Source organism: Trachurus japonicus, chromosome 16 (genome assembly GCF_045865225.1).
Source record: "Trachurus japonicus isolate A0001 chromosome 16, Traja_1.0".
NCBI classification, from domain to species: Eukaryota; Metazoa; Chordata; class Actinopteri; order Carangiformes; family Carangidae; genus Trachurus; species Trachurus japonicus.
In genome coordinates this window covers 5,406,989-5,431,973 of record NC_140922.1, presented here as the reverse complement: position 1 = coordinate 5,431,973, position 24,985 = coordinate 5,406,989, and the positions used below count along the sequence as shown (strand labels likewise).

At 42.3% G+C, this 24,985-nt stretch overlaps 2 protein-coding genes across 3 annotated transcripts; one reads left to right on the top strand and one right to left on the bottom strand.

Moving 5' to 3' along the window:
* Window positions 1–206: 206 nt before the first annotated feature.
* Window positions 207–22,856, top strand: septin7b (septin 7b). Of its 2 annotated transcripts, XM_085803534.1 has the most exons (15): window positions 207–271; window positions 1,859–1,860; window positions 2,887–2,989; window positions 4,625–4,731; window positions 6,189–6,289; window positions 6,437–6,571; window positions 11,295–11,412; window positions 12,279–12,371; window positions 12,456–12,552; window positions 14,040–14,091; window positions 14,798–14,926; window positions 15,991–16,011; window positions 17,850–17,985; window positions 19,504–19,646; window positions 21,740–22,856. In XM_085803534.1, the coding sequence occupies exons 1-15, from the start codon at window positions 268–270 to the stop codon at window positions 21,777–21,779; spliced, it is 1,281 nt and encodes a 426-aa protein (XP_085659660.1). In that variant the 5' UTR covers window positions 207–267; the 3' UTR covers window positions 21,780–22,856. The 2 variants fall into 2 exon arrangements, with proteins under 2 accessions (XP_085659660.1, XP_085659659.1); XM_085803533.1 differs by lacking the exon at window positions 15,991–16,011.
* A 601-nt stretch (window positions 22,857–23,457) lies between these two features.
* Window positions 23,458–24,311, bottom strand: LOC146971543 (protachykinin). Its single transcript, XM_085802386.1, has 4 exons — window positions 24,031–24,311; window positions 23,752–23,854; window positions 23,630–23,653; window positions 23,458–23,540 (listed from the first exon to the last, which is right to left on the bottom strand). The coding sequence occupies exons 1-4, from the start codon at window positions 24,127–24,129 to the stop codon at window positions 23,458–23,460; spliced, it is 309 nt and encodes a 102-aa protein (XP_085658512.1). The 5' UTR covers window positions 24,130–24,311.
* Window positions 24,312–24,985: the final 674 nt, after the last annotated feature.

Sequence of the window (24,985 nt, the reverse complement as noted above, 5' to 3'; positions counted from 1 at the left end):
GGGGGGGTTTCGCAAGTTCCAAGAGCAGAAGGGGTTGGTTGTCGCGAGAATGTACCGGTACTCAAAGGAATTAAAACATTCTCGCGAGACAAATTTCGTGCCTCCCTCTGGGATTCACGTACAGTTTACGTCAGACTTTCGCCGTAGTCTCGCTGCGCCGGGGGGGCTTTGCGCGCCTCATAGTGCGTAGCTCAACCAAAAGCAGCGAGAAGGGGAATGTCGGCTTGTGAATGATCGGTATTTGAGGCGGCAGGGAGCGTCAACGCTATGGGTAAGACTGCTGCTCTAGGCTACTGGCACGACTTATTTTTTAAGAATATACCTTTTAAACTACAACACTGATTATTCGTGTTAACATTGGTCCGGCTGTTTGAACTATTTGGCTTTACCGCTATCTCGCGTCCCCAGTTGTCTGAGCACCAACGCCCAGGCATCCGCCTCCAGTTGGATGGGCTGCTAACCAGCTAACCGTTAGCCTCTGCTTCGCTAGCAGGCTGCATAACCTAACGGGAGTGTCATTTCCTGCCTTAGTTCTTAAAGAAAGTCTTTCTCTAAACGTGTTTCTTGTGTGTGTTACGGTCTACCAAAACGAGCCACGTTAATATTTCTGCCACGCTCAGATTTAAGTGTTTCTTAAAGATTTGGATTTAGCTAATTTAGCGTCGTATGTTGGATTAAACAGCCCTCGTTAATGCTAACTTGTTTGAACCTAAGGGAGGAAACGACATGTAGCGTCACTTTATGTGAGCTGCAGGGCTCCTTTATTGGGCTTGTTATAACGCGTATTGCCCCTACACGATGCAGAATATAGTCAGTGGTCTACAGCATCACTTTTTTTCCAGGGAGACATTTTAAAAAATGGTTCTTTGAATGGGGAGAACACCACTTCCTTGCATCTCTCTCCCCCTCTCCCTCTCTCTCTGTGTGTCAGAGATCACAGCTGCATTAGTGCGAGATCAATACATTGATGAAACTGCAATGATCGGAACATCTAGGTTAGACAATCAAGGCCAAACCAGGAAGCTCTCTCACGGTTTAGGTACAAGGAGGACAAGCCTGGCATTTAATCTGGATTATACTTGATGCAGTACCTCAGAGTTCACGTTTTGACTTTTAAGTTCATTTGCGTTCGTGCAGTCAGATTGTGATTTGCATTATAAAACCTTTGCATTATAAAACCTGCACAATCAGACTGCAGCCTGGTCCTCCTCCACCTGCCACCACTTCCTTTAGCAGACCTGTCAGACATTGCCGCAAAGGAAAAACGGCAGATTTCCTTTTCAAATGATAGTCCTCTAATTCCCCATCATCTTTTTTTTCTTTAGAGATGTTGATGTAATTGTTTGCCAGCAAAACAACACATTTGACAAGCATTGATTCATCTCCTGAGGCTCCAGGATGCTGATGCTGCTGACGTATTTGCTGCACATCCTTTAGGCAAATTAGCATAAGACATAGTTTTCACGCAGAAGACATGTGGGCTGCTGTGCTGTTGGTGGGCAGGAGATGCTCTCCTAGCCACGGGCCATAAGGAAAAGCTGCAACAATGAATGGGCCTTACTTTATGGTGCTGCTGACATTAAAGGAGCAAGTGGAGTGGAATATGCACCACGCAGGCCAACTGTCTGTGTTGTTACAGTAGTGAAGATCATGAATCATTTTAGCCCAAGGCTTCACAGCTTGGGAAACTGAATCTGGAGACAGAATGGCGTGTTTATCATCAGATGGGCCCGGGATTGATTCTCTGTTGCCTTTTTTTTTGTTTTTTGTTTGTCCTCTCTCCCTTGGCTCTGCGACCCTGGAAATGCTGGCTCTTCCTGCACGCTGGAACCACATCACTATGATCTGCATACAACAGCTGTAAGTAGAGAAATTATCCTCATACTTAAAGTAATTGGACAGTAATTTTATTTCAGCGATTTTATTCAGTGTTCAGCTCTGCATAATTAAATTGAAGCCAGCATGCCAACTGTGTCATGCTTAATTACAGTTAAGCATGTATGTCATGATGTGTTCATCCTTTTGATATAATGGTGTCATCTTTGATTTGAATATTATACTGTGTCTAAGTGTGATATATCTACAATATGATGATTTATCTGATGTTGAATCTACATGGGGGGGGGGGGGGATTTAAAGAGCAACATTGCAGTGTTTCTCATAGTATTAGTGTTTACGGCAGGGCCGGCTCCTGATTGCCTGTCTGACCATGACAGACGGCTCCGTTGTCAGTGCGATTGTGACACAGAGGCCCCGTTCATACCGGCATTAACATGCATCTTGGGGTTGAACCGATCAGAAGCTCGGCAGCCCGGAGCATGTTGGCTCAGACCTGCCATTAAAATGCATCTCCACACACAAGCGTCTCATGTGACCTCCCATGATTGGATCTGGCTTGCCTGCTCCATCCAAACAAACACCCGCATCATTTCTGTTTGCAGAGACCAAATACGTTGTTGTTGTTGTTCTGAGCCACTCTTGACCGTGACAGCCAGGTCCACTGTCGGTCTGTTTGAAAGAATGAGAGCAGCAGGGAATGGAGGGGGGTTGGTAAATCAATTCCCTGCACTGGCACAGCTGCACAGTCAGATAATATTTTGGCCATTTGAAATGGTGAAAAAAAAAAAACCCAATAGAAAATCTATATTGTGGTCAATGTTGATATTGCGGCAGCTACTGCAAACATATCGATGGATGGGAAAGGAAACGCTGCATTGGGAACAATGAGGTTCAGGTGGTCAGCAGGTTGGGAGTGTTTCAGTTACAGCAATGTGGGAATGGGTGATAACATTTTTCTTTTTGAGCTTTGCATCTAAAGCAGAGGTGCTAGATAAAATCTCTGTATGGTTTGTAACGTTTGCATCTTTTTCCCCCCCTGTCTTACAGCAACAAAAGAATCTGGAAGGATATGTTGGCTTTGCCAGCCTCCCCAACCAAGTGTACAGGAAGTCTGTCAAGAGGGGCTTTGAGTTCACCCTGATGGTCGTGGGTAAGAACACATGCTGCTCAGCTCTCTGTTTGCCCTTGTTTTATGTGAATCATTTCATTGTATTCATTGCGGCTGGCATTTTAAAGTCCTTGGTTGTGGTTTCTTGTTGAGAGCGAGAGAGGGAGAGATTGTGTGTGTTTGCAGCTATATTTGTACACAGGGGACATGCCCCCAGCTTTGTAGTATTAATTGCTGAGTCAGAGAGGAGGGGGCCGGTGCATCGCTCTTCTTCTTTGTATTCCTCTTAATGCCAAGCACTTAGCGTTGTCCTGTAGGACGGAAACATTTGGGTTTTATCTAGAGCTGCACTCGGAGAATCAGAAATGCGGACATTCTTTTAAAATGCTTGGATGTGGTGGTTGACGCCGTGCCAAGATCCTCCTCGGCTGATCAGTCTCTGTTTGGAGGGAAAATGTTTCTCCGGGTCAAAACCATTTCCTGTGGTGGGACGAACAGAATCCGTACCCAGCATGCCTCTAAGAATAACCCATCTCCCTTTGCATTCACACCACTCAGGGTTTCTCACAAAGTTCTGTTTTTTTTTTTTGTACTGTTAATCAATTCCCAAACATATTAGCAAGCAGTTTCTTTATTGCTGTTTTTTTTTTGGCTTACATTAGATCGAGCTCAATGACAAGGAACTTGGAATTTGCTTGTTCCTGTCCTCTCAAGTGTTATTTATAAAAAGCTGCTGGATGGTGATCAAGTGGTCCTCTGGGGCCTGTGAGTGCTTCAGTGTGTTTGCAACGCACAGGCTTCATTTTGGCAATAATTGCAGAAAAGATTAAAAAAAAAACAGTAGGCCTCTCATCTAGAAAGTAGAGGAGCTCTTCTGGGCTTGTTTGTAGTTAAATACTTGCTATTGTTTTTTATGCTATCATCTTTTTCCATCAACATACACACACACTGAAAATAAAATCAGCTTTTCTTGGCTCTGATGAGCTGTGGGCCCACATGTCCCCACCATGCGACACAGTGTGGTGTGAAAGAGGAAAAGAGGATGAAAGATGGAGGAAGGGAAGCGATGGGACTGGTACGAGCACAGCGACTGTCACGTCAGTCCATGGCTCATGAAACACATGACCCAACGGCACGTTGAGGTCACACATTCTCCTGCAGCTCTTCTTTTTTTTTTTTTTCCTTTACGGGTATCTCTTCATACTGCAGCGAATTTAACAAGCACACGCCCGTAACAGATGGCTACATGTCAGGCATAAAACGCAGGACAAATAAATTCATCGGTACGCGTCCCCACACATTACCCTTTGACTGTGGCTTTGGTATAAATGGTGGCTCGTTAAATATTGACTTGTGGCCATCGGCCAAGGCAGGCAGTGCCAGTGGTCATTTCCACTAATGATCCTTTTCATTGGGAACTTGGAAACTAGGCGCACAATGGCCACTTGTCCGCGTTGTTTCCTTAGCCTTTAACTGTTAACCAAAACGGATTAATGTCCTGGGCAAATGTCAGTCTCATCCCCGGCTAGACACATGCCCTTTGATTGCCTTAAAGATGTCCACAGTGATCTTTGTGTAGGGAATAATGGGAGGTGATGGAAGGGGTAGGGCTTTTGTAATTTTTGTAAACACATTTTCATTGCAACACTTTGTCTGATGTTGTCTTTCTCGTTCAAGGTGAATCCGGCCTGGGCAAATCCACGTTGATCAACTCTCTGTTCCTAACAGACCTGTATTCAGCAGAGTATCCCGGACCATCGCATCGAATCAAAAAGACTGTACAGGTACGTTTTGGATAAAAAAAGTGTTGTCTTTGAGCAACAAACAGGGTTCCTACACAAGTATGGGAAGTATGGAAAAGTATGGAATTTGATTTTATACATTTCCAGGTCTGGAAATGTATGGAAAATTGAAACTACTGTATATTTATCTTAATACTTATCTGGGTTTGGTCTTATCTGAAGTTATTTTGGTTAATTACTTCTATTGTACGTAGCTACAATCTCCTGGAAATGATTTGGTTACATAATGGCATATACTACACATTCAGAATAATGAAAACAAATGATTAATTGCATGCTTCTTTTTTTTTAATATTATGCACATCTATTTACTCAAATATCACAAATTATTTGAATTTTTTTATCAAGAAGTCTGGAAATTAGCGTCTGGAAAAAAGTATGGAATTTGGAAATGTCAAATGTGTAGGAACCCTGAATAAAAGAACCCCCCCAAATAAATAAATAAATAAAATACACAGATACAGGGACAGGAAGTTGCCAACAGTATTTTTAGAGTCAACATTAAGTAGACCAAATATCAGCGCTGACAAATGGCACACTCACACAGCTTTGGCAACCGCTCAAACCACAACTTTGCCATTTCAGTTGAAAGCATGGTCAGCACTGTGGCCGCAGAACCAACAAATACAGATTCCTGTTCTGAGTCGTAGAACATCTATTTCAGCGACGCACATACCTGTTTAATTATCCGTTTGTTTTTTATTACGCTCTCAAGTATGTGCTGCCTCTCAGTCCACCCAGACAAATACAGTCACATTAAATTCTTAGCGTTTTTGTGTGATTTACGATTTTACAGTGTCAATGACTTATCTGTTAAAATCCGAGGATTATCTCTGCCTATCTGACGGAGTAAACATCTGAATGTTGTGAGAAGCAGAGGATCATGGGTTACGCAGGGAAAAGCGTGGGCTGTGTGCCTTTTTTTTTTTTTTTGAACCAGACACAACTCCGCTGTCATCTGATTTGACTCAGGACAGTCGGCCATGCTGCGACGGTTGCAGTGAATCCTCAGTTTCTCCTCATGGTCTGAACAAGTCAGCTCACTCATGCAGCTCCTGCCGTAAATGATTTTATCTCCATCCTCTCTAATTACGCAACCTTGTCCTCAGCTCGCAGCGCTCCAGGTGCTGTACTTTATCTGTCTTCCTCCCGACTGACAGCGCCGCTATCTCCAGATGCTTGTTTGCCCTTCTCGTTCCTCAGCATAGTTGGCTAATTGCACAGTGTGAGGTGGCGTGTCACTACATGCCGCTCGCTTCAAGTGTTTTCTGTGTGAACTATATAAGCGAGCCGCTATTAGCGTACGATGTTAATGATTTATTAACGGTATTAATGATTGCACCCTTTGCCTTCCATACTGCCCCTTCTTCCTTCAGTAGATTGGTTTCAAAGGCGTTTCTGTGAACACAATGTGCCCTTCGTTCTGTCTCCTGTGTCAGGTGGAGCAGTCCAAAGTTTTAATAAGGGAGGGCGGCGTCCAGCTGCTGCTCACAATAGTCGACACCCCGGGGTTCGGAGATGCCGTCGACAACAGCAACTGGTAAGAAACACCACAAACTGCCGCTCGCATGACATTCCCTCATTTGCAAAGTTTTGAAAGTCAAAGCTGCTCTCCACCGTCTCTAAATGAATGAGTCTTTCCGTCTCTTCTTGTTTGTCGCCAAAAGTTGTTGTTTGTGTTTTGCAGCTGGCAGCCGATCATCGACCACATAGACAGCAAGTTCGAAGACTACCTGAACTCAGAATCTCGGGTGAACAGAAGACAGATGCCTGACAGCAGGATCCACTGCTGCCTGTACTTCATCGCCCCCTCGGGACACGGGTGAGTCCTGGAGACGAGTTCACAAGGCAACTGTTTTATCGGACGCTCTTATTTAAAGGGAACATATAATGGAAATATCACTTTTTGAAGGCTCTTTAACATATATCTGGGTGTTTGTCTTGCCTTCCGGACCCCAAAATGTGAGAATTGATCAGAAAATCTGTAATGTGCAGGTTCCCTCGGTTGAAATCCATGTGGTTTTATGAGCTGTTTCCTCAGTTGTCATCCAGTGATGTAACTACGACTCGAATTTGCATAATCCCACCCCTACCTGGGACCGGTAGAAGGGGCGGGGCAAGCAGTGGCTGATGTTGCATTTAAAGGGACAGGCACTGAAAGCAGCCGTTCTGAACAGGGCTGTTTTGAGAGGATGAAAAGAGCTGTGATGTTTGATCCTTGGGGTATTTTGACCAAAGCATGTCACGGACATGTCTTTAAGACACCTGGGAACTATTTTAATTTGTGGAAAGGGACAATAATATGTCTCCTTTAAAGCACAACGAGTCGGGGGTAAACGCTGCTCCGGTTTGAATCAATGTGTCAAAGTGCCACCGCCTTGCTCATGGTGAAAGGCCTTAAGGATTCACTGAAGAATGAACAGGGGAAGGAAATGAGCAAAAAAGAGTGTGCGGAGGGGAAACGAGAGGTCAGGAAGCGTCCCTGCCAAAGGTGGCTGGTCCAGATCCTTGTGTTCTCCAAGGGCGGTGAGACGGCGAAGCTCCTCCTTAACGTTTCAGCGAGGTGTCGAGCCCCTCGGCTGCTCCTGGAACAGCCTGCAGCCAGCGCTGTGGTGGAACTAGATTACTAGGCCGTGGGTTGTACGTGTGCAGTTATGTGCGCGTGTCGTCTCACTCCCATCTCCTCTCCACCCTCCGGGGCCTTTACTGTAAATGATAACGTGAGACTGAGTCAGCTCCTCTTGCAAAACAAGGGTTAAAACTTGAGGCATGTAAGAAGGGGAAAAAAGAGAGAAGGGGGGGGGGGGGGGCGGTGTTGGCGAAAAGCCCAGCAGATGATACCGATTGCCAAATGTTTCATAAAGAGACGACTGTGAGGAATTTTAATTTCAATGTTTATTATTCACAAGCCACCAGATCTCCTATAGTTATTGGACAACTCAGAGGCTCTTGTCTCCCTCTTAAGGAGTGTGTGTCTCTTGTGTGGTGTGCGATTTTAGTCAAAGTGTGGGAGTAGTGAAATTGAAAAATGAGGCCTCAAGCAGTTATTTCCTGCTGTGAAAAAAGCAAAGAAAAAACTTTTGCTGGTATTCGGTCAATAACCCTCTTTTTTTAAACCTATATCAGTTTAGAATGACGTTAGTAACAGCGTTTGCCCCTCATCATCGTCACGTCTCTTGACCTCAGGAAATGTTGGTGTTTGTCACCGCGGGGCCGGATAATGTTGTTTGTGTTGTCTTTGTGGAGCTGCTCCATTTGTGTATATGCAAATGTCCAGCATGCGCTCACATCATGTCCTCTAAACTGTTGACCACGGATCGCTGTAAACGGTGAAGAAGCCTCTGTCCTCCTTTCTCATTGTGTGCCCCCCCCCCTCCACCTCTTGCCTCATCTTATGTCCGTCCGTCCGTCCTCCGCGAGACATTGTGTTTGTACAAGCGTGTTCTCTGTCCCCACACAAGCAGCACTTTAGCCTTGAGGATGTGCGGCGTATGTTCTCACAGACATGCACAGAGCGTCCCCTCATAACAGCAGCTGACTGCTCACACAGCAACAACAGGGACCTCGAACATGAGACCGTCTCAGTGTTTAACTCTTGTTGTGTCTTTGTTGTGTACAGTATTAGAAAAGTTTATTTTCACCTTTTTCTTTACCGACAGCTGACGCTCCTTAACTGACCATACACTGTTAACTGTCACCATCAAAATGTACTGTTTAGAATAGAAAATTGTCTGTAATCCATTTACAAATACAGATAGTACAGTGAAACTATCGTTGGAGACCAAACAACACCCTGCTCATCTAAGAAGTAGGAACACATAAAAAACTCCAGTTATGAATCCATAAATTTCTTCTTCAGATCAAAGAAGAGCATAAGCATCGTTTGATCACTGAGAGAAGGGTTGCTTCTGATGAGAGCAGCCGTGCTACTGCTCGCATGCCGGCATTAAACCTCAAAATGAAGCAAAGAGGCTGGGTCTACCTCAGCTGACAGCCCGTCTACTGGTTCGTATTTAGAAATGGCAACATGTCGACATGCTGTGGCGTGAGTCTGGTGCACAGTCTGTTAACTGTGGGAGGAGCCACAGCGGAGGAGACGAGCTCAGATGGGACTGCTATCTGGGGATTTCTTTTTAACTGTTACAGTGGTAACTCGGAGGAAACGGTCAAAGATCTTATTGTACATTAACAGTGAATGGTCAGCAACCCTGATGGTGACTCATGAAGGAAGCGATGGTCACCCACATCTGCCTCTGTTACATCATCAAACGTGGCCGTTCTCAAACTGGTTCAACCCGGTCGTGAGCGTCACTAGGGAAGTTTGATTATTATGTGTATAGAACTACATAAAAGAAGACAGATGAAGAAATAGAAGCTCATATAAATATGAACAAAAATCCACATCTGATTCTGTACACATCTTGTTGTACATTGAAGTTGAGGAGGGCATCACTGATGCAACATTTTGAGTGAATACTGATTATTTCCAACTCTGCCCTTTTGTTCATCAGCATGCTGCTGATTCTGCTGATGGGTGTTGTATAGAGCTGCAATGACCAGTCAACTCATGCACAAACAATGAAATATTTTATAATTATTTTGAATATTATAGTTTCTTTCATGCATGAATGTCAAACATGTTCTGTTTTATATCTACATGAACAAAATCCCTCTGGCTTTTGAGCTGTTGGTTGGTGAAGATGTGGCCATGTTGTGGGTTTTTGTTTTGTGACGAGCTCTGTTGTTTTGAGAGTTCTCATAGGGTCAGGCTGACCAGACCCACGGGTTTGGACCGTGTTGTTCAGGCTGAAAATATATGGGCTAAGGACTTGGGTCAGGTCGGGCATCGGGCTTCTGTGTTTGTTTGTTTGTTTGTTTGTTTGTTTGTTTGTTTGTGTGGCTTCTACATGGATCTCCTGCCTGCCTTCGATATTATTGTCCAGTCTGATTTGGTCATTAAAGTTTCATCACATCATTAATTCTTACATGGATGGTAGAGTAGAAAAGTCGAACCAGGTCGGGTCCAGGCTTCAACACCTGCCAGTCGGGCCAGGACGGGTTTTAAAGATCCCATATTATACTCTTTTTAATCAATTTTACTCAGCAGTCAGACGTCCAACTAAACTGTATTCGAAATGTATTGCCCCAAACTGATCCGTGGTCCTGAATGACGGCTGTCTAAAAGTCGCTCAAATGAGCTCTACTGAGAACAAGCTGTTTCTGTGCCTGCACCTTTAAGTAACATGGTTACTGTACACAGCAAAGATTATTACCACTTTATGACTTAAAATTGATCGGTATTTCATCAGTTGAGCTCAGGAGTTTCTTGTTGTGCACTGCAGCCATAGAAATAGACGTGGTAGGCGTTTTATCGCGCTGAGGGGCCGGCCTCACTCCCGTCGTGACATCACCACAGGAGCTGAGTCTGAACAGCCTGTATGAGCAGCGTTTTACCAGTCGCTGGGCTGCAGAGTCGATGCAGGACCCGTTTGCTTTCCTCATTCTAGGAGTTGGTAGGCTCAGGGAGGATCAGTTTATGTATGTAGAGACCAGAAAAAACCTGTTTTTCATAATATGGGACCTTTAATTTTCAGGTTGAGAACTCTACTACACATAAATACCTCACTTGTATTTGTACAGTATAAGACAGTTTGGGAAATGGGCTTGATCGAAGTGGATATTGGAGGTGGACATATTTGACCTAGTTAATCCACAGCCTGGCAGGTTTTTAATTTATTTAGATGTAAATGATTAAATAATGTAGTATAGTTTAGTAGGTTGTGGATGTGTACTACTGCTGTGAGCCAGATATGTTTGGATTATCAGACCCATCAGTTGGTGATGATGTCAGCGGGGTCCCCATTAAAGGCTTTGGAGTTGCTTGTCCTGTTGCTCCTCTGTCAGTTAATAACAACCAGTTGTTGCATTCATGCTTTCAGCTCTGTGCTGTATATTGACCTCCATGTTGGCTCCATGACAAACATCATGCATCCCCAGCCCAACCGCTAAAAACAACAAAGCCTGCTTCTGCTCGACAGTTTGATTCGGAGGGATGTTTCCACAAGGCCATAGGAGAATCAGATAAAGATGTGTGTGTATTATATAACAGAATACAGTAAAATATAAAGCCATAACTCACAGCTTCAGTAACGTCAAATCTTAGTTACTGTATTTAAGTGGGGGGAAAAAAAACAGCCAAGAATAGCAGGCCATTCTCACGACTACAGGGTCATTTTCCTAGACATTACAAACATCAGTCAGGAGTCACAGATACTTTGCTATATTTGGTTTTCCTACATTCATTGGTTTGATGTCCAAGAAGGAGCTAACCATGGAAACGGTGATGAAGTGTAAATCTAAAACCCCCAAATATCTCCTTTTATTCCAATATTGACAAAAAGCCCAGACTCCACACCAGCCTCGATTTATAGTTTCATACATTAATGTGCAGGATATTTGCAGTAAACTCATCAATAGCTGCGCAACGTCTCTGCGTGACTTGATGGTAACCGTATATGTGAAGCTGTGTCTTTATCCGTCCACAGACTGAAACCCCTAGACATTGAGTTCATGAAACGGTTGCATGAGAAAGTCAATGTCATCCCCCTGATCGCCAAAGCAGACACCCTCACTCCAGAGGAATGCCAACAGTTCAAGAAGCAGGTCAGTGGTTTCCACAGCTGCACACTGCTGCAGGAAAACCATCTCTCTGTTTTTTTTTTTCTCTTCCCCCTACTGTAGCCATGGGTCTGATGGCAGCGCTGCACATCCTGACGCAAAGTCAAGTAGAGAACGACCTCTGGGATGTTGCAGCTGTTTTGTAGAGCTTTGACCTACATGTCCCAAACTGTGTCAAAAGTTGTCTGCTAAGTAAACAAATGTACAGCTAAAAGAAAAGCAGATTTCTAAGTGTTTGTACTGTGCTTGGTTGTTACTCTTGTGTGTGTCAGACATATTATCATTTTGTATGAACTGCAAACATGATGTTTCCTCCAGATAATTTAAGTTCTCTTTGAATTTGAATTTGAATGTATTTATTCAGGATAGCCCCTTGAGATGAATCATCTCATTTTCGAGGGGGTCCTTCCGCAAAATGATACAATGATACAACGTCAAGTAAAGAAAAAAAGAAATACAATGAAACACATTACAGGACTTGTACATACACACAAACACAGACAAGGCTCTCCTAGCCCCAGCTAATCCACAAACGGCCAGATATCAATTTACTAGTCAACTTAGTGATATTCAAGCTTACAAATGGAAAAAAAATAAGATTAAATAAATAAATCACTGAACAAAATGAGAGAGTCACAAAAGAATTACAGTTTATACTAAAAAAAAAAAAAAAATCTAAGAAGATATTGAATGAGAAATAAGAATAAGACAAAAATCAGAAACAAGAACAGGGAGTTTGCAAATGGATTAGAAGTGATGCTTTGAAGCCATAAAGACAAGTAATAGACTTTGTTGCAATGAAACTGCAGTACGATCTTCATCTTTTTCCCTCTTTTCCTGTCCTGCACCAGATCATGCGGGAAATCCAAGAGCACAAAATCAAGATCTACGAGTTCCCCGAGACGGACGACGAAGAGGAGAACAGGCTGGTGAAGAAGATCAAGGTACGTCCCTCACATCACATCACACCGAGTGTACCGGCTCATTACAACGCAGTTGACTAAACCCACGTGTTGTTCCTTCGTCAGGACAAGTTGCCGCTGGCTGTAGTAGGAAGCAACACCATCATTGAGGTGAACGGCAAGAGGGTCAGAGGGAGGCAGTACCCCTGGGGGGTCGCAGAAGGTATGAACGCTCCGTCTGTGGAACTGTCCCACACTGAAGATACTTAAATGATGAAATTGACTTAATTATATGTTTGTTTAATCAACATGTAAATAGATTTTGTGTAAGATTTGAAATCACAATGAAAGGACAGCGTACCAGAAAACAGGAAGTGGATGTTACGTACACTGATCAGGCCTCACGTTATGAGGACGGACAGGTGAAATGAAGAACGATAAATAAGACTTCAACTTTGTCCTCAAAGTTAATGCGTTAGAAGCATGTTCTGCAGCTGCAGCTCTTGTGGGCTGTTCCCGGTCTGCAGTGTTCAGGATCTATCAAAAAGTTGGTCCAAGGAAGGAACAGTGGTGAAGCGGCCACAGGCTCATTGATACACGTGGGGAGAGAAGGCTGCTTGTTGCTCACACTGCTGCTTCTGATAGAAAGCTGTCAGAATGCACAGTGCAGCAAAAGGGACCAACACAATATTAGGCAGGTGGTCATGATTAGTGCTGCACGATTTGATAAAAATGTGCGATTGCGATTATGGTGGAAAATATTGCGATTTGCGATTGCGATTACGATATTGTAAATTAATGCTGTAAGGAGTCTATTTGCTTGATTATCAAGCACAGCACAGGAAATAACCATATTTTAGGAGTGTATTTCTCAAATAATAAGTGTTTCCTTACAGTATCTTTGTATTAAATAAAAATAGGTAACTTTTTGTGCAGTTTCATAGTCTACTGCGATGCCATCATTTATTACAATGCCTTTCTCCCCCCTCCCTCCTCTCACAGCACACAGGTACACAGGTAACACAGAGACAGACAGACAGACAGACACACACACGTGCGCGCGCGCGTGCGCACACACACACACAACGGAGGAGACGAGAGGAGACGGCAAATGAGTGTGGCGTAAAATAAAAATAAAAAATAAATAAAAAAGACAGTTAAAAGAAAACCAAACACCGGAGCTTTCTGGTCGTTCGCCCCAACAGGCATATACCTCCTCGTTTTTTAAACGCACTGCACATGTTGCGGAGGAAAACACAGTTCGCTCCGTGACGCTAAAGCTCCACACCTGCTGTAATCACGGGGAGACGGTCCTGCAGCACACGGAGCGCTGTCTGCCAGCTGGGTAGTCACGTGATCAGACCTGCTGGTCACATGATTACTGACGGAGTCTGCTATGCTGCACACATTAGCGGCTCCGCTCCACACACTACAGGAGTTAAAGTCCCGTTTACAGGCTCACGCGGTCGCACATTTATGTAGACTTTAAATCGCCAATCGCACTCTTTCGTGCGATTACGTAATCGCACGGCGTGACATCGCGATTGCGATTGCGATTAGATTAATCGTGCAGCACTAGTCATGATGTTATACCTGATCTGTGAATGTTTCCATGATGCCTTGTGTCCACTGCATCAAGTCTGAGATGTTAACCTTGTGCTGGGTGTTTGTTTTTAACTGATATTCTTATTGTTTTTTTCCCCCCACTAGTTGAAAACAGTGACCACTGTGACTTCACCATCCTCAGGGACATGCTCATCAGGTACTGAGAGACACAAGCAGCATAAAGAACATGTATCATTTATAGTTCATAAACACATGAGCTCACCAAGCAGAGGATAAACATAGGCTCTGATAAAACTGTGCAGTGGTACTGGTTCTCTGATAGTAAAAGACATTTTTAGTACCAAAGAATAACTTAATGTCCGTAGTCGGCCTGTCACAATTATTACATAATCGCCTGACTGCAATCATTTAGCAGAATAGCTATAATTGTTTCCATTCATCTGTATAAAAACAGCTGGATGACACTATCAGAAATGTCATATTTTATCACTGTTTCCTCGTCGTTTTCCGCCGTTTGAGGTTTGACTGGTCCTCTTTTGATGACATCATCACGTTGCGCCCCTTTCTTCTGCTGTGGTTTAATGACACATGAGTGGAGCTACAAACTGTTTATCTGGAGGAGCTTAGTTTCTAATATGTGATGAGCATCTGTTGACATTAGCATCATGGATTTAGTAGCAAAGCCAATAAAAGTTGTCTGTGTATTATTAAACTATGTAGGCTTATACCATAATAGTGGCATAAAATGATCATAAAAAAGGACAAATTGTTAATCGCAATTATTTGTTTGGCAATTAATCGTAGACTAAATTGTGACAGCCAGTAGTAGTTTCAGTTCAAGAGCAGGTGAAACGTTGCCCTGCAGTTTAAATCTTGCTGATCTCCTTGTCGTCCGTCCCCAGAACTCACATGCAGGACCTGAAGGACGTGACAAACAACGTCCACTATGAAAACTACCGCAGCAGGAAGCTGGCCGCGGTCACCTACAACGGAGTGGACAACAACAGGGCCAAAGGACAACTGTCCACCAAGTAAGTCCTGGACCAAGCACACTACAGACAGCCGTTGCAGATGACTGTGTAGAACACAATTTATGAAGCCATTTTTTCAAGCTGATGAGAATTTGGGTTTGAACTCTGTGACCAGACAAATGCTGCTTAATGTTTCCTGCACGTGGGAGGAGTATCTCTCCTCCCACGAGTTCTCAGGGTGAGTCATTATTCTAAAGAGCCGACTCTGTTTTCAAACTCAAATTTGGGTAAACGCCAGCCAACCCAAACCTGGTACATAGCAACAAACAAAGTGCACAGGACACACGATTTCAGATGTATTTTGTGTTTAATGGAATCTACAGATGCAGATGTTACAGGATGTGTTGGAACTAATGTGTTGAACAAGTTAACATCTTGTATGAGGAATGCCTGCAGGGAAATCCTCCAAAGTTGGTACTCGGGGATGAAGTGGCAAGATGTTGACAGTCGAAGGTCACTGAGTTTTGACTCTTGAACGCTGCAGCTCAGGAACCTGTGACCATACGTCCCACAACTTAAAGCGTGTTGGAGACATGTGTCATCGCAGAACACTGAGCTGACAAACTGTTTATTTTTATCCTATTTTATTCAAGTATTCAGGTTCCAGGTAACTGGAAAAGCCAAGGTTGGGGGCGTAACTCGTCGACCACATGTCCTCTTGTTTGTGATTTTGCCTGAGAATCAATCAATGGTTTTGCTTTGATTGGAGCTTAATCTCACCGTACTACTTTTGCATAAAACCATGCCACTGATTTTTTTTGCTGTACAGCTGAATAGAGGCCTCACGCTGCCGATGCTAACACACAGCTAAACATTTGACCAACACTGCTAATGTATTTGACACCCAGCTCACAAAGCCCACATCGTTAATTTTTTTTTTCTCAGCTTTCTTTTTTTTTTTTTTTTTCCATTTGCAGTGAGAAATTAGTTTGAGTCACAGAACACGCCTAATAGACTGTAGTTTTATTTTTAGTGCATGACCTCATCATTGCATGCTGTGTGTGTCTGTGCGTGTGTGTGTGCGTGCGCGCGTGCGTGTGACTGTATGTGTTTTTGTTTTTTAGACTTGACACAGTTGAAGGAATGTAAGTGGTCATTTTTTTTTTCACTTATTTTTCAGAGCCTTGTTTCAGATGTTATCCTTCCTCTGTTCTCCCATGTTGGCTGCATTTTGGGTGTTTTCTCTCCTCCCCGTCGACTGGGGTCAGCTTTCCTCCCCTCCACTTCCCACTGCCCCCTCTCTCACGTTAATGTTTTCCAGGAACAGCGGGGGGGGACTGTGAATTGCCGCTCTTCCTTTTTTTTTATAAATATAAAGCCTAGTGTGACACCCATGAATGTGATGCTTTACATTTTCCCTCCCAACAACAAACCCTTTGAGTCTTTTCCACCGCTGCTTTTATTAGCCCTGCTGCTTGGACAAACAACAGAGACCTGCACCTGAGATGTTTGGAGTGGTTACCACTGTTTATGACACAACACAGGGGATCTGTATGTATGATATATAATGACCTGTAGAGGCGCCTTTATATCAGAGGTGTCAAACATACGGCCCATGGACCAAAACCGGCCCGCCAGAGGGTCCAATCAGGCCCGGAGGATGAATTTTCCCAGTCTGAAAATTACATAGAAGTATAATAATACAATATAATAATAATATTTTAATAAATGATATAATAAAAATAATATTGTTAAAATTACATGTATTTTTCTCCAGAAATTTCAGGTTCATAGTGTTATGTAAAATGATAGTCCATTAAATGTAATAATAATAATAATAATAATAATAATGTACTTGTACGTCTTTGCACTATAAAATATGGAAACAATATGGAGTTCTCATTATTTATAGGTTATAATGTTATTATTTTTTTCTGGTCCGGCCCACTTGAGATCAAATTGCTATGGCCCCTGAATGACCCCTCATTTATGTGATATATGTGATGATCTGGTGTCATATAAATAAAACGTATGATTGAAATGATAAGAATTTAGTTAAAGTAACGAAATGAGAGTTTTACCACATTTAATTTGAACTAAATTTTTGTTTAAGCACAGTGATAAGTACCACCATCCGTTCCATCAGTTTAATCCCAGGTAACCTCTGCGTGTATCTCAGGTCAGGTCTCTGCACACTCACACTGCGACAAACCGTCCTGTCGAGCCGCACTAACCTCTAACCCCCCCACCAGTGTTCACAGGTTCCTTGCATTAGCCTTTGGGCCCCTTCTCCTCCTGGTTCCCAGAAATGTCCTGTGGTTGGGTTTTGGTTTCCTGTTTCTTTTCACAGCCTTCTTGGATCCCGTCATTCCTAAAACCTCACACCTCTCAGCCTTTTTCCCTCCTCTACCCCGACCGTTTGTATTTCTTTGGGGAACTGGGGGTGGGGGTGGGGGTGAAGTTTAAAGTCAGCCTCCTGTTTTTCTGGCTGCTCTTTTAAGAGAAAAATTCTAAATCTAACTTTCACCAGTTTAGTCGACCAGTCCAAACAATTTGGGATCCAGTTGGCATGTTCTCAGGTGTCCGACCCCTACCGCTGCGCTCCGGTGTGAAAAGCCAGAATCCATCTTTTTCTTTCCCTCCTCCTCCTCCTACTCTCTCTTCATCAGCTTCTTCCTCTGTAAAGAATTGCAATCCTCTCTGTTCGCAAAAACAACCTCAGGTGGAGTTGTTGAAATGAGATTTCAGTTTGCAGAATATGATAAAAATACTTATTTTGTCAAATATAACCAAAAATAAAATCATAAATTCCAGTATTTAACAGTCCTATTGGAGTACGACAAAATTCTAAACATAGTGATGGATAAAATGACTGTTCATAACGTATCAGCATATAGATGAGTAGACTGGTGCATGTGATATAGTGTTATCCCCAGCTAAATCAGGTGTTTGTGCATGTATCTGTGTGTGTGTGTGTGTGTAGGAGTCCTCTGGCCCAGATGGAGGAGGAGAGGCGAGAGCACGTGGCTAAGATGAAGAAGATGGAGATGGAGATGGAGCAGGTGTTTGAGATGAAAGTCAAGGAAAAAGTGCAGAAGCTCAAAGACTCTGAAGCAGAGGTAAAACACACACACACACACACACACACTGTGTTAATGAATACTGCAGTTCATGCGCTTGTGAAATTACTCATCCGTCTGAGCTCCTTCCTCCCTCCCGTGCTGACGCGTGTCGGCGGTTAGAAGCGCGAAGCAGCTGTATGAGAGCATGCCCTCGCTTTGTTCAAGTGAACGTTGTGTTTGCTGCTCTCCTCACCAACAACAGGCAGATTTGAGATAAAAGCCGTTTACATGTAAATGTGCAGGCAGACTGTTCAAATATGTGTTGAGCACATGGAGCAATTTACCTCCTTTTATTATTTCCACATGTTGAGATTATTGCATTGAAATGAGATTCTGTTGCAACAAAGCAGGACAACAGGCAAGTAAAATATGAATACACTTAACTTCACCTTGACAACAAATAGTTGTGCAACAAGAACATGGCTTTAAATTTGTTTACACCAGGCCGGCTGATGCCTGCACTTTGCATATAGTCCTGCTGATAGGAGAAGTCCTGCTCCTTTGATTAAATCTCTTTGATTAAAACAAAGCAACATTACTGAGTCATTATGAAAAGTTTTTCTTTTTATTTGTACCACACCTTTGATCCCCCCCATCTATATTTTTGTTCTATTAATTTATTATTATTATTATTAATGTACAGTGGCATGAAAACTGTTAATGTAATGTATAACAGTTAAGCAAGTGTATGATGAAAGGCATCAAGTTACAGATGTAACATTCTCTACCATTTTTTATATTTTATCTTTTACATTTTCCAAATGACAGAAAAGGAAAAGGGCCCTCAGCAAAGGTTTGGCCAGCCTGTATAGTTAGTAGCTAGTAGCCCCCCCTTTGGAAACTATCACAGTGTGTAAATAGTAAATATCTTGTCTGATACCTTGGTCAAAGTTATGAGAGCTCAAGTCTCCTGGGTTTTCCATTCTTTTGCAGGCTGCTGCTTTGTTTCCCTTTTTCACTCTAAAACTAAAGAAAACTAAAATAACACACTGATATTGCTTAAAATATTGCAAAAGATTGTTTCATGCTTAACTTCATGCCTTTTGGAGATCATTTAATGTTCCACTTCCTTAACTGGTCACACATTCACAGAAATTTTGACCAGTGGTGCCCATACTTTTGCATGCCACTGTATATGACTGTGCTTTGATGTATTTGTTATATTGTTCATTCAAGCATTTACATAGATGTGCTGTTCATTATCTATGTATACCTAAAAAACAAAAGAGAGGCTCCTCCTCTAACAGCGCTACATGAAGTCTGTGTGAAGGCGCTGCTGTGTTTACTGATCACTGATTTGAAAGTATCAGTAACACAAGTATTAGAATGGCTTGTAGTGAGATATGTGGCACAGTAATCTGCCCCAGTAAATTCAATGAAAGATCAAGTCAAAGCTCGGTTCTAAAGGCTCTGTATGACTCTATCTCTCTATATGCAGTATAACTGATAACATTGGACTGTATTGGCTCAGTATAAAGCGCTGACCCTCTCTCCCTCCTGCCCGTGTCTCTGCAGCTTCAGCGGCGTCACGAGCAGATGAAGAAGAACCTGGAAGCTCAGCACAAGGAGCTGGAGGAGAAGAGACGTGTGTTTGAGGACGAGAGAGCGAACTGGGAGGCCCAGCAGCGCCTGGAGCAGCAGAAACTGGAGGCCTCCAGGTAGGAGCCGCTCTCACCGTCACACTCTGCATGCTTTAACCAGACGTTTAGGAAACTGCACACTTGAACTTATTCATACACACAGACCAACTTAAATCAGGATTTAAGTTGAAATTCTGTGACACTAAACTATTTTTAAACTAAGAAAGATACAATTTTAACCCCTCTTTAAACTCAGTTTGGTTTTGTTTGCTGATTGGCCGGGGAGCCGGTGGCCCGTGACGAAAGCTGCCTCCAAAACATCATCTGCCTCCTGACATTTTTACTACAAAATACACCAAATTGAAATATTTTGACTAAAATGTCAAGAGTTTGGACCAGAATCAATCGACAACACTACTTCATACCCAAATATATTTGTTTTCAGCAGAAAATAGTGGTTTAGGGGTTTAGTTCCTCTTTAAACTAAGATGAAATGAAATTGTGATTCACCAAAATGTAAACCTTTAGTGTAAACTGTGGTCTGGGGTTAACTTCAAACCACCAGGAGGTTTCATTTTCAACAGTGGCTGCCTTGTTGAGATGGATCAACTAACATTTGGAGCTCCTCTGAGGAAACTGAAAGACACGTAAAAGACACGTAACTCATGATGAGGATGAATTTTTGTTGAGATACCAGTTCACACAGGAAACTGTCTGAACAGGATTTTATCATCTACATTTTAACAATAGTGTTCCATTAATTCAGCCAACAGTTGTTTAAGCACTGGTATGCTGGAAGTTTTCTAGCTAGCTATAATGTGCTTTTTTTTCTCTTTAATGCAGCTAAGTTTAATTTGAAATGGTCCATCAGAGTCCGTCTTAATTTTAAACCTGGATTAATTCATTTTAAACCTAGTTTTACTAAACTCTTATTAGTTCTTGCCTTAGATTAAACCAGACATTTAATCCAGCGCTAAAATGCTGAAAACTTTGACACGGTTCTGTACAAGTCTTTATGTTTTTGATTGAACACAACTTCCACAGAGGCTGGACAAAATGACAGGAATCAAAGAGCACGATCAAATACAAACCCACTGCACAGCCCATTCACTCAGTCACCTCTCTCTACTCTGCTGTGAGCAGTAAATGCTCACTTATGGCTCCTTGTCTTTGTGCGTCATTACCATAATGATAATGATAGACACTTGCAGCAGTGCATTTTGGGACGGTCAGCAGCACACAGTAAAGTACGTGCCATTGGACGCCAGTGTCTGTAATTCTTACTGAGGGAACTCAGCAGTGATACGTGCACTCACTCAGAACTGGGACAGTCAAATAGATGGGTGTCAGGGGAGTGTGCAACTCTGCACTCCAGAGTAAATGGCCAATCATTCAGACACATCCTCGGTCAGAGAAGGTCATGGAGCTTCACAGTGACAGCGCAGCATTACGTAATCTTTACAGTTTGAATTGAATATACAATACACAGCCAAATAAGTGCAGCAGCTCTCGGCCTGTGTAATCACCCTGAGAAGCAGGAAGAATATTTCTGATGCACCACACGATGTTTATCTCTCTGGAGATGACTCCGCACTTCTCTACTGCAACACATAGTTGTACTGTTTCCAAACCTGTGAATGTTATTCAGAACAACAGAGCTCGGACAGATCATGAGCAACAATGACACATTTTTAGTTGTTCAAAATGTACCTTCAAGGGATTTTTGGAAATGTTTAACAATGGACAAATATGCTGCTTTATGCAAATCTAACTGTATAAGACATGAAGCAAAAACAATGACAAATATTGTCCAGGAAACCCTCAAAGGTCTCGCTGCATTTAGCGTAAAAAAAAACAAATAATCACACGACAGCTTCATCTGAGTGGGAACTGTTAACAGAGACTGTGAAATGACCCAGTTCCAGCGACTGATTCAGACGATAAAGTGTCAGGTCAGAAGCCAAAATAACAGCATGTCTGTTAACCATGTGTCAACAAGAAAAAAGAGAGACATTATAATGTATTTGTGTTAAAGTGTGAACGTGTGAACTTTGACAGCTCTGCTTTTTACTCTGCTTCACTACAGACATCACTCACAAAGCGATGTGTCTGTTTTCATCCTGACTGACGGTGTGTGTCCTTCTGTCTGTCTGTCTCTGTCTCTCCTGCAGGACTCTGGAGAAAAACAAAAAGAAAGGCAAGATCTTTTAAAGACAGTCGGCAGGACCACCCCAAATTGAGTTGTTTTTGTTTGCCAACGTTGCCGGTCAGGACACCACTGTGTGGCACTGACATCACCCTCCTCCTCCCCCTACTACTACCCCCCCCCTCCCCCCTCCTCCTCCTCTCTCCCCTTCCTCCTCTTCCTCTGGCCCTGCTCTGTCTGCCAGCACAGCTGTGCTCCTGCTCCCACCCACTAGAGGGGGGTACTGGGGGTATTTGTGGCTTTGTGAGGGGGATGGGTGGGGGGTGTACAGCGAGAGCCACCACCACAGAGCCCCCTCACTGCCTCGGGACTCATCATCATCAAAGAATGTGTTTACCTTAACAGCTGAAAGAATAACCCCATTTTAGAAAAGGCCAAACCCATATTATTATTTTAATTATTATTATTATTATTATTATTATTATTGATATTATTATTGTTGTTGTTATAACTGTCCCCACCCCCACCTGCTGCTCTCTCTTCGTTTCCCCTCCCAAGGTTGCTTTTAAATAACTGATGTAAACAGTTTTACGGAGAGTAAAGACGGAGAAGATAATACCCACGAGTCATGTCCGACTGTTGTACAATCAAGTTTTGGTGAAAGATATTTGTTTACAGGAGAAGATGACAGTAACAGTATATGAACATTAACCTGATCTTCTATCATGTATTAAAGTAAGACGAGGACAAGGCATTAACTAATCCTTTTTGTTCTGAGTGTACCTGGTAATCCGTAACCCCTCCTCCCCCTCCTCAGAGTGCGACAGCATCCAATTAAATGGTGTCAACAGAAAACAATAAAAAAAAAACGAACCTTGGGCCTTTTTTTATAGATTTCTAAAAAATAAAATAAAAATAAAATATGGCTAAAAGCTTCTTTTTTTCTGAAATGTAACGCTTTTCTCTTTCCTCTGTGTTTCGCTATCTCCACTAGCCTTGGACCACCATTTATAACGTCATAAGTGTTATATTTCACTTTAGTTTATTTTTATATATACCGAGCCAGCTGAAGTAATAACTTCTTTTGTATGTTTAGAAAACTCTCAGAGACTTGACAGCAGCGTCCACTGTTTGAAAACAAACACATTTTCACATGTGACAGTGATCCTGGACGCGTTGAAAAAGAAAACGATATTTCAGTCACTCTGTGGAAAAAGGGTCAGTGGGAAATGAAGAGTCAACACCGCAATTTGCTTTGGCTATGTACTCCATCTCTATATTTTTAATTTTATTTTTCATTTGTATTGTACAAAGTCACTTAATAAACCTGTGATGATATTGAGAGGTGAGATGTTTTTATTGTGGGAAATGATGATGCACAGTCACGGTGAAATGATAGGAATTCACATGATGCTATTTTAACTGCTGTTACACCAAGTTTGAGTGATGTTCCGATATTTTCAGTGTTTCGCCACTAGGTGTCTCTGTTGACCACAAAGTGTCACCAGCATCGCCAACACTGACAAACTCCACTATGAGACAGATTTATGAAGCAATGACAGACTGACTGAACAAAATACATTTTTTGCTGATCAATCTAAAAATGGAACGAAGCAAGAAAACTGAAAGTTTTCCTCAGTGGTCTTCAGTCCTCTGTGCAGCTTACAGGGCTCCTGCAGGGATGAAATCAGCTGTTACTAGGCAGATTTCCTCTGAAATAAGACTTTTTTTCTTCTTTTTTTTTTATGTGACAGTTGAATAAATCATACCTTGATCCTCAAAGCTCCTTCTACCCATCAGACCCACGAAGGTTTGAAATCTATGCCCTGCAACAAACCATAATGACTGAACCTGTATTTAATTACAGTTCCATATCCTGAAATGTAAAATTATCCACAGTGATAACAATACTTACGTTTACGAGCCGTCTGCGTTTTAACTGTTTGAAGCAATAAAGAAAGAAAGCAGTGTTTTTCTCTCATGAGACATGAATAGCTACAGACTACAGTTCATTCTTGTGACATTCAACAGTCCTACCTGAGTCTTTCTTCCCCGTGAGTCCCAGATACTGGCGTGGTCCTGGTTTTCTGATCATTCTCATTAATATGTCTGGAAGTACTCCAGAGTTGGGCCATCGGTTCTTGTAAAACAGACATAATGTTAAAATAGAGAGGCTGAACATTTATTTTGTATTGAGATCAATATCCACTATAGCTGCTGAGCCAAACAAATTATCTTTACAAGAGCTTTTGAAAAGAAAAGTTTTAATTCTTTCTTTAAATTCTAATAAAGTCAGTGTAGCTGAAGAAGTCTTACCTCTTTGTTGCTTTCTCTCCAGATGTCAACGTCCATTTCTTGACAGAAAACATTTGTGAGAAGCAGCGCGACCATCAGAACAGTTTTAACAATCTCCATCAGTGCAGCCTGTGCGTAATTTCACTCCAATATGCTTCAAAGAGATGAATCCTCCGAGCCTGGCTTCCAGATAATAAGAAGTAGGCTATGTGTGTGTGCAGGTAGTCTGCACCTCTCTGCTGGATTATTTTAAATACCAAAAGAGACGAGAGCCGCGCGTCTTCTTTGATGATGCGCCATTGCGCAACTGGGATCCATTAACGATCACTTTGCGCGCACGGCGCTTTTACGCACAGCCGGAGAGGATGATGTGGATCAATGCTCGTCTCCGGCAATTATTTTGTGAGTCACAGGGATTTATATGTCATAATTACTAGTATAATTAGTCTGTGTTTCATGCGCAAGGTCGAAGCTGCAAAATAAGAAATGTACCTGTCAAATAAATGTTGGTTGGTTAAAAGCACTAAATGCTGTTAAATCATACAAATTCCTCAAACACAAAAGTTCCTGAGTAGCTATGTAAATAATATAACAGTATGTGACCATTTACCAACAAACTAATAATAATAATAATAATAAGAATGTTATTGTTATTATTAGCCCATGGATAATATAGTATGTGTGGAAGGTGTGCTCTTATTCCATTGTAGGAAAACCAATGTAAGTGTAGCCTAATGTCGATGATTATCTTCTACAGCCAGTTAAGGTAGCCTACTTATAGCTTACTTTATAGCCTATAAAATGTCAGAAACAGTGACATTATAATGATTGTTACCTTTATCATCATTATTTGGAGCCCATGTAGCCTATTCAAATGTCTTATTTGACTAACGGTCAAATGTTATATTTAATAGCAAATATGCCTGTGCCTACTCATGTTGTCAGATAATGGGTGACATCAAAAATGACTTAAAAT

Excerpts from the sequence above, each read along its gene's own strand:
- septin7b (XM_085803534.1), top strand. Across the intron at positions 6,290-6,436 it reads GCCGTCGACAACAGCAACTG|CTGGCAGCCGATCATCGACC; the intron begins GTAAGAAACACC and ends TGTGTTTTGCAG. Across the intron at positions 12,553-14,039 it reads CCCCTGGGGGGTCGCAGAAG|TTGAAAACAGTGACCACTGT; the intron begins GTATGAACGCTC and ends TCCCCCCACTAG.
- LOC146971543 (XM_085802386.1), bottom strand. The coding sequence starts at position 24,129 with ATGGAGATTGTTAAAACTGTTCTGATGGTCGCGCTGCTTCTCACAAAT. Across the intron at positions 23,654-23,751 it reads CACGGGGAAGAAAGACTCAG|TTAAAACGCAGACGGCTCGT; the intron begins GTAGGACTGTTG and ends TGCTTCAAACAG. Across the intron at positions 23,541-23,629 it reads AACGCAGACGGCTCGTAAAC|GGCATAGATTTCAAACCTTC; the intron begins GTAAGTATTGTT and ends GGTTTGTTGCAG.